The sequence below is a fragment of the Pristiophorus japonicus genome, chromosome 11 (assembly GCF_044704955.1).
Source record: "Pristiophorus japonicus isolate sPriJap1 chromosome 11, sPriJap1.hap1, whole genome shotgun sequence".
Classification (NCBI taxonomy): domain Eukaryota; kingdom Metazoa; phylum Chordata; class Chondrichthyes; family Pristiophoridae; genus Pristiophorus; species Pristiophorus japonicus.
This window is the reverse complement of record NC_091987.1, coordinates 147,182,276-147,198,264: the sequence shown is the minus strand read 5'-3', so window position 1 is coordinate 147,198,264 and position 15,989 is coordinate 147,182,276. Positions and strand designations below refer to the sequence as shown.

At 45.2% G+C, this 15,989-nt stretch overlaps 1 protein-coding gene across 1 annotated transcript in view; it reads left to right on the top strand.

The window, feature by feature from the left end:
• Positions 1-15,989, top strand: part of LOC139275611 (cilia- and flagella-associated protein 44) — a 292,909-nt gene that overhangs the window by 82,129 nt on the left and 194,791 nt on the right. The window contains exons 12-15 of the mRNA XM_070892782.1: positions 625-719; positions 8,068-8,277; positions 10,886-10,996; positions 12,147-12,296. Coding sequence (XP_070748883.1) covers positions 625-719; positions 8,068-8,277; positions 10,886-10,996; positions 12,147-12,296 — 566 coding nt within the window. The remainder of the gene's footprint in view (positions 1-624; positions 720-8,067; positions 8,278-10,885; positions 10,997-12,146; positions 12,297-15,989) is intronic.

Genomic DNA, 15,989 nt, shown 5'->3' with positions numbered 1-15,989 from the left:
TAATGGGGCACCCAAAGCAGCACACAATAGTCTAATTGTGGCCTAATTAATGTTTTGTGCAAATTTATCATTGTACTCTATGTCCCCATTTGTGAAACCCAGAATCTGTTGGCCTTTTTATCTATCTGCACTCACAGCGTCAGGGGATTTTCGACTTGAACCACTAGATATCTGACTATCTTCAGCTATTTTCCTTTGAATATCTCTCTGACCCTCCGTATCTCTCTGTTTCTCCGTATCTCTCTATCCCTCTATCCCTCTATCTCTCATGCCTTGATTTTCCTCTCAAAAACACACTCCCTTACACTGCTCCATGTTAACTTGCACCTGCCACCTATCTGCCCATTCTGCTAGTCAGTCTCCATCCTCCTGAAGTCCTCCTTTGCTAAGCTCCTTATTTTTGTGTCAACAGCAGATCTTGATTTTGTGCTGCCTATGCACAAGTCTTTTTTCTAAACATTCGCGTAGAAGCGAGTTGCTTCAGGTACATTGCTTTCTGCAATACCACAGATCTGGGTGTCGGTGAGGAGAATTGTGTGTGCGTCGCTATGCGCTTTTGTTGTCAGGAAGCCAATGCTAAAATCCTCAGACGGTTTCTTAGATGTTTTTCTTCTTTAATTTCAGGCAGCGTGCGCATCTACGACTTTGTGAGAAATGAAGAATTGGCCAGTATGAAGTACAGGCAAGGTGGAACTGCACTAACTTGGGGACCACTTGTGGTATGTGCGACCTCACAAAAGCTGCAGCTTTTAAGAGAACAGGTAGCCTTCGCTTGTTCAGAGATGGCAGAATGGGAAAATTTACCAAGAATGGTGGTGAGGCGCATGCTTGGAATTCTCTGATTAGGCACAAGGAACGAGTGATGCTTCTCAACACTAGTGTATACCTGGAAAACCAAAGCTGCAATTTATATAAGGGAGACATGTAATGGGGTAGATTTTCAACGTCCCTCAGGCATCAAACTGGCATTGGGGGCCAGCCATCCGTTAGAGAAACCATCTGATTATCATTGATTTCAGTGGAAATAAAATATATCTCCATATCTTTCTATATTTCCATCTCTCCATCTCTCCGTATCTCTCTGTCCCTCCGTATCTCTCTGTCCCTCCGTATTCCCCCCTCTCTCTTTGTCTCTCTATCTCTTGCTCTCTGTCTCTCTATCCATCTGTCTCTTCAGCTCTTTTCTCTATTTATTTACATCTTTCTTACTATCTCTATTTCTACATCTATTTATCCATCTATCAATCGATTCAATTTCTATTTATCTTTATCTTTTTATCTGCCATTTCTCCATCTAGCTGTCGATCTATCTCTATCACTTTATGGGGCAAAATTGGTCTCGGTAGACCCAATTTTTGAGTGCTACAAGACCCCTTTAGGTTCCAAAATGGTGCTGGTGCGCTCGCACGTGCACACTTCTGACGCGAAGTGTGCCAGATGCAATATCGGTATTGAGGTCCACGTGCGCGCACCTAACCTCTGCTGGCAGCATGCAGAGCAGGCAGATCGTGATAATCAGCGTGCAATGCTGATTTGACACCGGGGCTGCCATTTTGGAGCTCCACACTCCAGCCTACGCTGTCTCTTAACTTTGACAGCTGAACATGATGTTAAACAGCATGAAGGACTCCCCCACCAGCGCCATTTAAAGGGATCATCAAGTACTTACATGTCAGTTTCTGGTTTATTTCTTCTGACTGTTGCTGTAATTCTATGAGTTTTGGGTGCTTTCTAGAGTTGGTTAAAGTTTTAATAGTGTACGGGGAGTGGTGTCGCAGGTGCTGAAGTACTTTCTGCTGAGTTAAAGGCTTCTGCACAGACCAGTTGCTCCTAGACATGGGTGGACGAGTAGGAATTCCCCTTGGAATACAGCATGATTGGGAGAATGAACAGAGGCCACGCAGAGCAAGACAGGCTGTTAGAAGAGTGAGGAGGAGGTGGCGGAGAAACATAGAAACATAGAAATTAGGTGCAGGAGCAGGCCATGCGGCCCTTCGAGCTTGCACCACCATTCAATATGATCATGGCTGATCATGCAACTTCAGTACCCCATTCCTGCTTTCTCTCCATACCCTTGATCCCTTTAGCCGTAAGGGCCACATCTACCTCCCTTTTGAATATATCTAACGAACTGGCCTCAACAACTTTCTGCGGTAGAGAATTCCACAGGTTCACAACTCTCTGAGAAGTTTCTCCTCATCTCGGTCCTAAATGGCTTACCCCTTATTCTTAGACTGTAACCCCCTGGCTCTGGAACTCCCCAGCAATAGGAACATTCTTCCTGCCTCTCACCTGTCCAATCCCGTCAGAATTTTATATCTTTCTATGAGCTCCCCTCTCATTCTTCTAAACTCCAGTGGATACAAGCCCAGTTGATCCAGTTTCTCCTCATATGTCAGTCCTGCCATCCCAGGAATCAATCTGGTGAACCTTCGCTGTACTCCCTCAATAGCAAGAACGTCCTTCCTCAGATTAGGGGACCAAAACTGAACACAATATTCCAGGTGTGGCCTCACCAAGGCTCTGTACAACTGTAGCAACACCTCCCTGCTTCTATACTCAAATTCTCTAGCTATGAAGGCCAATATGCCATTTGCTTTCTTCACCGCCTGCTGTACCTGCATGCCAAACTTCAATGACTGATGTACCATGACACCCAGGTCTCGTTGTACCTCCCTTTTTCCTAATCTGTCACCATTCAGATAATATTCTGTCTTCCTGTTTTTGCCACCAAAGTGGATAACCTCACATTTATCCACATTATACTGCATCTGCCATGCATTTTCCCACTCACCTAACCTTTCCAAGTCACCCTGCAGTCTCTTAGCATCCTCCTCACAGCTCACACCGCCACCCAGCTTAGTGTTATCAGCAAACTTGGAGATATTACATTCAATTCCTTCATCTAAATCATTGATGCATATTGTAAATAGCTGGGGTCCCAGCACTGAACCCTGCGGCTCCCCACTGGTCACTGCCTGCAATTCTGAAAAGGACCCGTTTATCCTGACTCTCTGCTTCCTGTCTGCCAACCAGTTCTCTATCCACATCAATACATTACCCCCAATACCATGTGCTTTAATTTTGTACACTAATCTCTTATGTGGGACCTTGTCAAAAGCCTTTTGAAAGTCCAAATACACCACATCCACTGGTTCTCCCTTGTTCACTCTACTAGTTACATCCTCAAAAAATTCAAAAAGATTTGTCAAGCATGATTTCCCCTTCATAAATCCAGGCTGACTTGGACCGATCCTGTCACTGCTTTCCAAATGCGCTGCTATTTCATTCTTAATAATTGATTCCCCACCACTGATGTCAGGCTAACTGGTCTATAATTCCCCATTTTCTCTCTCCCTCCTTTTTTAAAACGTGGTGTTACATTAGCTACCCTTCAGTCCATCGGAACTGATCCAGAGTCAATAGAATGTTGGAAAATGATCACCAATGCATCCACTATTTCTCGGGCCACTTCCTTAAGTACTCTGGGATGCATCCCAATCAGGCCCTGGGGATTTATTGGCCTTGAATCCCATCAATTTCCCGAACACAATTTCCTGACTAATAAGGATTTCCTTCAGTTCCTTCTTTTCGCTAGACCCTCGAACCCCTAGTATTTCCGGAAGGTTATTTGTGTCTTCCTTAGTGAAGACAGATTCAAAGTATTTGTTCAATTGGTCTGCCATTTCTTTGTTCCCCATTATAAGTTCACCTGATTCTGTCTACAAAGGACCTACGTTTGTCTTCACTAATCTTTTTCTCTTCACATATCTATAGAAGCTTTTGCAGTCAGTTTTTATGTTCCCTGCAAGCTTCCTCTCATACTTTATTTTCCCCCTCCTAATTAGACCCTTTGTTCTCCTCTGCTGAATTCTAAATTTCTCCCAGTCCTCAGGTTTGCTGCTTTTTCTCGCCAATTTATATGCCTCTTCCTTGGATTTAACACTATCCCTAATTTCCCTTGTTAGCCACAGTTGAGCCACCTTCCCCGTTTTATTTACGCCAGACAGGGATGTACAATTGTTGAAGTTCATCCATGTAATCTATCAATGTCTGCCATTGCCTATCCGCTGTCAACCCTTTAAGTATCATTTGCCAGTCTATCCTAGCCAATTCACGTCTCAAACCATCGAAGTTACCTTTTCTGAAGTTCAGGACCCTAGTCTCTGAATTAACTGTGTCACTCTCCATCTTAATAATGAATTCTACCATATTATGGTCACTCTTCCCCAGGGGACCTCGCACAACAAGATTGCTAATTAGTCCTCTCTCATTACACAACACCCAGTCTAGGATGACCTGTTCTCTAGTTGGTTCCTCGACATATTGGTCTCAAAAACCATCCCCTATACACTCCAGGAAATCCTACTCCACCGCATTGCTACCAACTTGGTTAACCCAATCTATATGTAGATTAAAGTCGCCCATGATAACTGCTGTACCTTTATTGCACGCATCCCTAATTTCTTGTTTGATGCTGTCCCCAACCTCACTACTACTGTTTGGTGGTCTGTACACAACTCCCACTAGCGTTTTCTGTCCTTTGGTATTCCGCAGCTCTACCCATACAGATTCCGCATCATCCAAGCTATAAAGTCCTTTCTTACTATTGCATTAATTTCCTCTTTAACCAGCAATGCTACCCCACCTCCTTTTTCTTTCTGTCTATCCTTCCTGAATGTTGAATACTCCTGGATGTTGAGTTCCCAGCCTTGGTCACCCTGGAGCCATGTCTCCGTAATCCCAATTATATTATAATCGTTAATAGCTGCCTGCGTAGTTAATTCATCTACCTTATTATGAATACTCCTCGCATTGAGGCACAGAGCCTTCAGGCTTGTCTTTTTAACACTCTTTGTCCCTTTAGAATTTTGCTGTAATATGGCCCTTTTTGATTTTTGCCTTGGGTTTCTCTGCCCTCCACTTTTAGAAGGGCTCTCAGCAAGACGCCATATTCGCAGAGGGTCTTAAGGAAGTAGATCTGTTGGAGTACAGATTGTTGGAGTATTGTGATGTCCTGGAAGCCCCTTTGCACACTGCTATGCAGAACCATGATAACAACAGTCTGAGCTTCCACTGTAGCACTCAGACATTAGGTGGCTGCTGCTTGTGCTGCAAGAGAAGCTGAGCCAGACACTATATCATGGTGGGTTCCACAGGTGTGCTGCTGGAGGTAGCCACCCATTCCATGTCCTTAAGACCCTCTGCGAATATGGCCTCTTGCTGAAAGCCCTTCTCCGCTGCCTCCTTCATTGTCTTGCTCTTCCTGCACTGCCTGGGCAGGCTGCAGTTCCTCCACCACCAGCGCACCGTGGCTGCAGTGTGTACATCTGCAAGACCAAGGCTTCTTCGACAGCACCTGCCAAACCCGCAGCCTCTACCACCTAGAAGGACAGGGCAGCAGGGGCATGGAAAAACCATCCCCTGCAAATTGTCCTGAAATCACAGCGAACTGCTTTCTGAATTACTGTACATAAACCAGATCGTTCAACATACAGATGATGTCATCAAATTATTATTCACATAGTAACAAGGTACACTCAAATGCAGACAATGACCAGCCACTTAATATCCTGAAGTCAAGTCTCGCTATCCATAAATCGATTCCCATCATGGAGTACTGTAAACGTACAGGTAATCAGAGTGTCACATTTGAATGGCTAAGTGGCTCCGATCGTCTAACAGCCTCTTTCGATCCAAACATCCTGTTTTTAATCCAAACATCAATCTTCCAACTTTTAACTCTTTCGATCTCCGGACTGCGGCCGAAGCAAAGCATTCAGAAATGCAGGCTTGCCCTCCCACAGCCAGCACCATCTCTTCCATGGGGGTTAGAATATACAGGTGAGCCTCTCCCCCTCCGCTTAGTTCCTTCTGCCTCTGGTTGAGCACCACCTTCTGCAAGAGAGAGGGAAGTGTCTCAGTGAATGTTGTGGGTGATGTGGCTGTCATGGTTGAATAGCTGCCAGTGTGTGCCAGCTGTGAGTTGTGGGTTTGAGACTTGCAACAGTACTACGTGTGTGAGGGTGAGGTATTGTGTACAGTTTTGGTCTCCTAACCTGAGGAAGGACATTCTTGCTATTGAGGGAGTGCAGCGAAGGTTCACCAGACTGATTCCCGGGATGGCGGGACTGACCTATCAAGAAAGACTGGATCAACTGGGCTTGTATTCACTGGAGTTCAGAAGAATGAGAGGGGACCTCATAGAAACATATAAAATTCTGACGGGGTTAGACAGGTTAGATGCAGGAAGAATGTTCCCAATGTTGGGGAAGTCCAGAACCAGGGGTCACAGTCTAAGGATAAGGGGTAAGCCATTTAGGACCGAGATGCGGAGGAACTTCTTCACCCAGAGAGTGGTGAACCTGTGGAATTCTCTACCACAGAAAGTTGTTGAGGCCAATTCACTAAATATATTCAAAAAGGAGTTAGATGAGGTCCTTACTGCTAGGGGGATCAAGGGGTATGGCGAGAAAGCAGGAATGGGGTACTGAAGTTGAATGTTCAGCCATGAACTCATTGAATGGCGGTGCAGGCTAGAAGGGCCGAATGGCCTACTCCTGCACCTATTTTCTATGTTTCTATGTTTCTAGGTGAAGCATATGAATGTTAGGTATGAGTTCTGATTGATAGAGACTGTTGATCGGTGAGTGATAGGGGTACGATGAATTGAGCAGTGGCTGAGGCTCATGGTGCAGTTGGTAGGATATGCTATTTGAAGATGCATTCACTGACAACTACTTGTGTAAGATCATTAAACTTCTTACTGCACTGCATTCAAGTTCTTGCAGCTATACTCCTGGCCTTGACCTCCTCTGCTATGTCTTGTCACTGTCTTCTGAGCCTGTGTCTGAAGGGCTTCCGGCCCCCGTGAGGACACAGGACATCTCTCCTTCATTCCACCTCTTCCACCAAGACCTCCAGTGCAGTGTCCGAAACCCCTAGGTGCCCGCGCTCTCCCATGGTCAGCCATGTTGATTGTAGCACAGCACACTATTCCCAATGATCTCAGCACCTCCAGCAACCTCAATGCACCTTCCCTTTAAGTAGTGCAGTCTAGCTTTATGTAGTGTGAGGCAGCAACAATATTGGGCCCTTTGCTGATGTGTGCAGCTAATGAATAGCACGGGAGCGCTGGCTGCACATAGAAATTGTTGCAATGGGCAGGCAGCACGAAGTTGGCCTGCTGTCTGCGTTACACTGAATGAGCACGGGTTAGTTATGCATCGTGATCCCGTGCCCGTTTTCAGGGGCTAACCAATTTAACCCCCCTCATCTCTATCTATCTCTACCTATATCTCTATGCAGATGTCACTGTATCTATCTCTCTACCTACTCCTCAATCTATTTCTCTATCTTTATGCGATTATCTGAATATCTCAGTCTATGTCTGTATCTATCTCTTTATCTCTACCTATCTATTCCTATGTCAGTCTTTCTATCACTTGATCTATTTCTATATATCTGTCTCTCTGATTATCTATCTATATGTCTATTTTCTATCTAAGTATTTATTTGTATAGGTCACTATCCACCGTGCTCTCTTATTTATCTCTCCACAAAGCTTTATGCTAGCAGCACATTTAACGATACTAGACCATGTTCTATAATATGCCTATGGGTCTCAGCATTGATCCCTATGGGTCATCACTGGTTACATTTCTTGGGTAGGCCATTTTGCCTTTTATCAGCATCTCTTCAATCAACGCCAACAATTTGATAAGACAACTAGATTGTGAGCTAGATAAATAGATGCACAAGCCTTAATCTTACATGTCTTACATGAGGAACTTTGTTAAATTTCTTTTGAAAATGCAAAAAAATTACATTGAATGGATTAACCTCACCATCTGCTTTAGTTAATTTGAATGTGATGCTCTTTCAGGAGTGATACACATTGATGATATAGTACTGTTGCACACTTCAATTGTTCCTTTCATCAATCAAAATCATTTTTGTAAATGATTTTCCCTTCCTACCTGTAATTTTAAGATACCAATTTTAATCCTTTGTTCTTGTTTATTTTATGTAGAATTTCAAAAAGTACAAACATCTTTTCCTTTACAGTGCTATCCAAAGGGAAACATAATTGTTGTAGGGTTTGAAGATGGTGTTATCCGTATCCTGGAAATATATAATCCGAAAGACCTTGCTCTTGTTGCTGGACGAAAGCAAGTTGGTGAGGCTGACATTCGACTAAAACAGGCCCTGAAGCCACACACAGCAGATGTCACTGCTATTGCTTATGAACAGAATGGAGAAATGGTTGCAACAGGTGTAAGTATTTGCAGATAAACATATCTAAAGCACGTGCAATTCCTCTAGACCCAGACTTTTCCACCGCTCTATCCAACTGACACTCTGTCTCCCTTTGCTCTTCCACCTCATTGCCTCTCACACCCCTCCTTGAGGCACAGCAGTCAGTCTCCTGCATCTTCCATTACTGCCATACCGTCACTGTCACTGTCCCAGGCTGTGTCATCACTATTGTCATCGTGTTTACAGCACGGAAGGAGGCCATTTTGGCCCATCGTGTCCGCGCCGGCCGACCAAGAGTTATACAGCCTAATCCCACTTTCCAACTCTTGATCCGTAGCCCTGTATGTTATGGCACTTCAAGTACACATCCAAGTACTTTTTAAATGTGGTGAGGCTTTCTTCCTCTACCACCCTTTCAGGCTGAGTGTTCCAGACTCCCACCACCCTCTGGGTGAAGAAATTTCCCCTCGTATCTCCTCTAAACCTTCTACCAGTTACTTTAAATCTATGTCCCCTGGCTATTGACACCACTGCTAAGGGAAATAGGTCCTTCCTATTCACTCTATCTAGGCCCCTCATAATTTTATACACCTCAATAAGGTGTCCCCTCAGGTTCCTCTGTTCCAAAGGAAACAAACCCCAGCTTATCCAATCTTTCCTCACAGCTAACATTCTCCAGTCCAGGCAATATCCTCGTAAATCTCCTCTGTACCCTCTCTAGTGCAATCACATCTTTCCTGTAATGTGGTGCCCAGAACTGCGTGCAGTACTCCAGCTGCGGCCTAACCAGTGTTTTATGCAGTTCAAGCATAACGTCCTTGCTCTTGTATTCCATGCCTCAACTAATAAAGGCAAGTATCCCATGTGCTTATCTGCCTGGCCTGCTACCTTCAGAGATCTGTGGATAAGTACTCCAAGGTCTCTCTGTTCATCTACACTTCAGTGTCCTACCATTTGCTGTGTATTCCCTTGCCTTGATAGCCCTCCCCAAATGCATTACCTCATACTTCTCAGGATTGAATTCTATTTGCCACTGTTCTGCCCACCTGAGCAGTACATTGATATCTTCCTGCAGTCTACAGCTTTCGTCATTATCAATCAAACAGCCGATTTTAGTATCCTGCTTGCCTGTCCAGAGCAGGCCTTCAGGCTTCCTCTGCTCTGCCTGGGCTTTTCTTCTGAAAAAAGCAAAAGAATTTCAAACGCTCACAAAATGAACGGTCGCACCCATCTATCCTTCAACTACTGCTGATGCTGGGAAATTTCGCAAACTGCAGTGCTCTGAATGCACAGATGTGATGAAAGCTCTTGCCTGTTGCTGGGTAAAACAAAGCTTAGGTTTCTGAAACAGGGTGAGGTAAAAAAAAAGGTGGCCAATGAAGGCGTTAAAAGACAAGTCAGTGTGTACATTTAATGTGTTTTGAAATTTGCAATCTTGTGTTTCTTAAAATTTTGTTTAAACTCTTGCATTGGAAATTTATATACAAATTTAGTTACTGAGGGGGAAAAAATGGATCAAAAATATTCAGGTTGATAAATTGTTTCATATAACCACTTCGTGGCCAGAGCACACATCAACAACAGTAACTTGAATTTATATAACGCCTTTAAAGTAGTGAAAGCTCCCAAGGCGCTTCATTGGCGCGTTTTCAAACTACAGTCAGACTGTCACATTAATGGGATGTTCCTTTGAAAAATAAGACAGTAGGCATCACCAGATGTGGGCAGAATTAATATGGAAAACTCATAAGCACCATTGTAATAGGACTCTGGAATGACAGGGTATAACATTCTTATTAATATAATAGACGTCCCATGACAATGCTCACAGTCAGTTGGATCGCAGGCTGTTTTATAAGGACAGGGATGTCTTTACAACAACTTGTATTTATATCTCTCCTTAAGCAATCCCCCAGAGTCGAGGATGACTTGCACACTAATGAGAGTTTTCAGGTGACGGATGAGACCAATGAGGGACCCACAGTCTCTGTCACAGGCGGGGCAGACGGTGCTTGAAGGGACGGGTGGGTGGGGGTCTGGATTGTCATGTGCTCCTTCCGCTGTTTGCGCTTGGCTTCCGTGTGCTCCCGGCGAAGAGACTCGAGGTGTTCGGCGCCTTCCCAGTGCTTCTCCTCCACTTTGAGCGATCTTGGGCCAGGGATTCCGAGGTGTGGGTGGGGATGTTGCACTTTTTCAAGGAGGCTTTGAAGTGTTTCATCTGCCCACCTGGGACTCGCTTGCCGTGTCAGAGCTCTGAGTAGAGCGCTTGTTTTTGGAGTCTAGTATCGGGCATGCGGATGATGGCATAAGGCATAAGGCCATTAAGTCCTTTGTTGTCACATGAAAACTGAAAATTCAGAGTTCACTGTCTCTTAGATCCTGACCTTGTTAGTATTTTTTGAAGTTCGATTAGTGGGTATGTTCAGACATTCTAACTGATATGTTGTGGTCCTGCAGAATTCCTTTGTACAATCCAAATTATTGCCTTTGTAATTATTGCCTTTGTTTCATCGATTTTCCCCCAAGAATGAGTGCAGTGTGAAGTGTGATGGATGAGAAATATTCACTAGCCGTGCCAGTTTGAAATGAGTCTGCTAAGGCTCATTATGTTGTTCTTCCCTTATAGAGCAAAGACAAGACGGTGTTTTTCTTTCGAACTCAGACGCAATACGAACCAGTGGGATTCATCAATGTCCCAGGACCAGTTGTGAACTTGCAGTGGGCTCCACATGCCAATGTATGTACTGTACGACATTGTGTTATGGAGTGAAATGGACAAACTGATTTTATGTGGTATTTTTTTTATTTTCTCCACTTGTAATCTCCGATGCATCAGGATTGTATTATCTTGCTCCCGCAAAGCCTTTGGGGGAATAATGTATGGAGTATTTAATATTCAGGTCCAGATTGTCACAAACCCCTCCTGTGAGGTTTCAATGCCTTGTCACCGTGTACTTGTTGCTACATTTGTGTATGTGTTTCTGTGCCTGTATTTTTGTCTGTGCTTCTGTGTCTGTATTTGTGTATGTGCTTACTGTCCAGTGCTGTGTTCCTGCAGCACAATGTCATGAGGTGCAGACTGCCTGTTTATACATGGGCACAGTAACCTTGCACTGATGCAGCAAATCATTGGATTTATGGGGTAGTGCAAGGCACCCGCTCTCCCCCTCCTGCCTGCCTCCGTTCAAGCCTCCGTTCAAGCCTCCTGCTCAAGCCCCTGGTACACCTTCCCCTCCCCCCCACCCCTCCCCAATCACCGGTCAGAAGTATCGGTGCTCAGCCTCTGCTGCTACTGTGCGTTCACAATCCACTGGGAGCAGGCAGGACTGAGGTTCAGCCCCAGTATGCATTGAATTAACTGATCCCAGACCGACAATTAGTAGCACTCCATGGAACATTGGCCTGGGTTGCAGCTTCTGTTCACTAATCAGTCATCATCATAGGCAGTCCCTCGGAATCGAGGAAGACTTGCTTCCACTCTTAAAATGAGTCCTTGGGTGGCTGAACAGTCCAATACGAGAACCACAGTCCCTGTCACAGGTGGAACAGATAGTCGTTGAGGGAAGGGGTGGGTGGGACTGGTTTGCCACGTGCTCTTTCCACTGCCTGCGCTTGATTTCTGTATGCTCTCGGCGATGGGAAGGGCATGTGAGTTGCTGTCCGGTGTGACGACACTGTTGGGCTCAGCTCATGATCAATTAGTCTGATGACTCACACTGTCATGGCAACTTTGGTAAGGTGCTGGACATCAGCTCGTGCTGTGGATTCAGGTGAAAAAAGGCCGGAGACAATTAGCAAGGTAAAAACATGTGTTTTATGTGTGTAAAAGTCTTTCATTGTGATGAATTAATGTATTGTTGTTTAACTGCGTTTTTTCTGTTGGTTAGGAGAAAAATATGTTGCTCATATTTTGTGAAAATGGTTACGTGGTTCAAACTGCATATCCAGAACTTGAGGGACTAGATACTACTTTAACTTTTGAGATTCCCCTTCAGAAGCAGTTCTTCTGTTTCAAGAGCATCAGGTCTAGCATAGAGGTAAGTTATGCATCACGTTTCGCACTTATTCCTAGGTCACCATATAAGTTGGGATGAAGAAGACCCTTCAACTCATTTAAGGAGTTAGTTACCCTGCAATCCGGTGCCCTCCTCTCACACATTCAACAGTGCGCAGCTCGTAATTTTCCGTCCATTCGTTTTAACTTTTCCTTTCATAACCTTTGTTCTATGTGCCCGCTCCAAGCTTCCACTGGGGACATCAGTAACTCATCTGTTAGAGGCAAGTCAAGTTTCACAAACTTAGAGTTTTTTTTTGAGAACTGATTGGAAGGTTAAAGAGAATGCAGTAGATGTAGTGTATGTGGAGTTTGAGAAGGCATTGGATAAGGTGTCTCACAAGAGGCTTATTCGACAAATTCCGGCATTATGGTATAAGAGGAAATGTAGCAGCAAGGGTAGAAAGTTGGTTGACAGACAGGATACCATGAGTTAGGGTAAATGGATATTGGTCAGTGCTGGGATTGGGAGCGCTGTATCCCAGGGGTCAATGCTGGGATTGGGAGCGCTGTATCCCAGGGGTCAGTGCTGGGATTGGGAGCGATGCATCCAGGGTTTGGTGCTGGGATCGGGAGCGCTGTATCCCAGGGGTCAATGCTGAGATTGGGAGCGCTGTATCCCAGGGGTCAGTGCTGCGATTGGGAGCACTGTATTCCAGGGGTCAGTGCTGCGATTGGGAGCGCTGTATCCCAGGGGTCGGTGCTTGGATTGGGAGCGCTGTATCCCAGGGGGTCAGTGTTGGGATTGGGAGCGCTGTATCCCAGGGTCGGTGCTGGGATTGGGAGCGCTGTATCCCAGGGGTCAATGCTGGGATTGGGACCAGGGTCCCCGCAGCAAAAAACAAATGGGGCCATCACAAGGGCTTTAAACTAGTAAATAGAGATGGGGGTTGGGGAGGTGCTCAGTGGAAAAAGTAATATTATAAATAATTATAAAACAAGCGAAAGGGAAGAGAAGTAGAGTAATAATTAGAAATTGTGCTTTTGACACTCTAGCTAAAGGGAAAACTAAAAGATGTAAAATAATTAAATCAGGAGGGAGAAATAAAAAAATGTAAGAAAAATAACTTTAGAGCAGGAGGACAAGTTGTGGTGTGTGTTCCAAATAAGCGGTCTTTATACAAACACATGGAGTATTCAGAACAAATTGAACAAATTGCAGGCGCAAATTATAAATGAAAATAAGGAAATGGTGGACATGTTAATGAATTACTTGGCATCAGTATTTACAGTAAAAGAGGATAGCATGCCGGAAACCCCAAGGAAACTAATATTGAAAATTAACGTAATGAAGAAAATAATAGCATTAAAGAGTGACAAATCCCCAGGACCAGATGGTTTCCATCTCAAGGTTTTAAAGGAAGTCGATGAAAACATTGTAGATGTTCTAACTATAATCTTCCAAAGTTCTTTCGATTCAGGAACTGTTCCTTTAGATTGGAAAATTGTATGTCACTCCGCTACTTAAGAATGATGAGAGAACTAAATCAGGGAATTATAGACCAGTTAGCCTAACATCTGTTGTTGGGAAATTACGAATGTCTATAATTAAGAATAGAGTGACTGAACAGCTTGAAAATTTTCAGCTGATCAGAGAGCCAGCATGGATTTGTAAAGAGGAGGACATGCCTGACAAACCTGCTTGAATTTTTGAAGAGGTGACTTAAGTAGTGGACAGGGAAATGTCTATGAATGTTATTTATATGGTCTTCCAGAAGGCATTTGATAAAGTCCCTCATCATCATCAACATAGGCAGTCCCTCGAAATTGAGGAAGACTTGCTTCCACTCCAAAAGTGAGCCCTCAGGTGACTGAACAGTACAACAGGAGAATCACAGTCTCTGTCGCAGGTGGGACAGACAGTCGTTGGAGGAAAGGGTGGGTAGGGAGTCTGGTTTACCGCACGCTCCTTCCGCTGCCTGCGCTTGATTTCTGCATGCTCTCGGCGATGAGACTCGAGGTGCTCAGCGCCCTTCCGGATGCTCTTCTTCCACTTTGGACGGTCTTTGGCCAGGGACTCCCAGGTGTCGGTCGGGATGTTGCACTTTATCAAGGAGGCTTTGAGGGTGTCCTTGAAACGTTTCCTCTGCCCACCTGGGGCTCGCTTGCTGTGTAGGAGTTCCAAGTAGAGCGCTTTCTTTGGGAGTCTTGTGTCCGGCATGTGGGCGATGTGGCCCACCCCACGGAGCTGGTCAAGTGTGGTCAGTGCTTCGATGCTGGGGATGTTGGCCTGATTGAAAACACTGACATAAGAGACTGTTAACTAAAGTTGAAACTCATGGAATTGAGGGCAAAGTATTGACCTTGTTGGGAAATTGGCTGAGCAGCAGATGACAGAGAGTAAGGATAATAACCAGGTACTCTAATTGGCAGGATGTGACGAGTGGTGTCCCACTGTGTTGGGGCCTCAACTATTCACCATATTTATTAATGACTTAGATGATGGAATAGGGAGCCACATATCCAAGTTTGCCGATGACACAAAGATAGACGGCAGTGTAAGTAGTGCAGATGGAAGCGCGAAATTACAAAGCATTTCAGGGGGAGAAATTCGCATTGTTTGCACCTCCCATTAACGACCTCAGGGGGTGCTAACGATTTCTTTCCTGGCGGTGGTGGTGGGGTGGGGGGGGCTGGGGGTGGGCGGGCGGCGCTACTGCCTCCCACTAAATTGCGTGGGCGTTACCACAGGCGCAAACCGGCAGCTTCTTGCTCTCACCGGTCGCGCCCTGGACCGCTGCACGGAAATTGGGTTGCGCCCCTTGAGGTCGCCATGGCGATGTCAGCGCCAGCATCGCGGGTCGTTAACCAGGCTGCACCTCATTCACGGGGTGAAAAGTAAAGGGGAGTTGCGCGGCGCCATTTCTTTTTCCAGGTCGACTTACCGGTCCGGCCTTTTGTTGTGTATTTCGCGGGATCTGTGTCAAGTTAATGCAGTCTGGCACTCTGATTCTGTGCTAGGCTGCAGCTACAGCACCTTGCATCCCCGGTGGCGTAGTGCAGGCCCCTCGCCTCACTGCAGACCTCGCAGCGTGCCGTCCCCTTTAACGGAAGTGGAGGGTCCTGTTCTCGTGCAAGTGCTATGAGGAAAGATCGTGTAGCGCTGGAAAATTTGCACGTTTACCGCCTTGGTCCTGCCCCCTTACCGTCCGACATTGCACTCCACTTCCTCTCGGGGGCGGTAACCCCAATTTCACAGCCGGGGCAGGACTTCCATGTCGGGCACAAGGAGTCCCACCTCGCCTCGGTTACGGCCCCCACACGGGGCGATATCAAATTTTGCCCCCTTAGTGAATGGGCAAAACTGTGGCAAATGGATTTCAGTGTAGGCAAGTGTGAGGTCATCCACATTAGACCTAAAAAAGATAGATATATTTGGTGAAAAGCTAAAACAGTGGAGGTCTAAAGAGACTTAGGGGTCCATGTGCATAGAAAGGAAGAAAGATTTAAATTAGGATTTAAATAGCACCTTTCACAACCCAGATATCTCAAAGCGCTTTACAGCCAACTAAGTATTTTTGGAGTGTAGTCACTGTTATAATGTGACATAGATTATTAAAATGTCATGGACAGGTACAGAAAATAATCAAAAATCTAATGGAATGTTGGCCTTTATATCTCGAGGACTAGAATACAAGGGGGTAGAAGTCATGCTACAGCAATACAAAACCCTGGT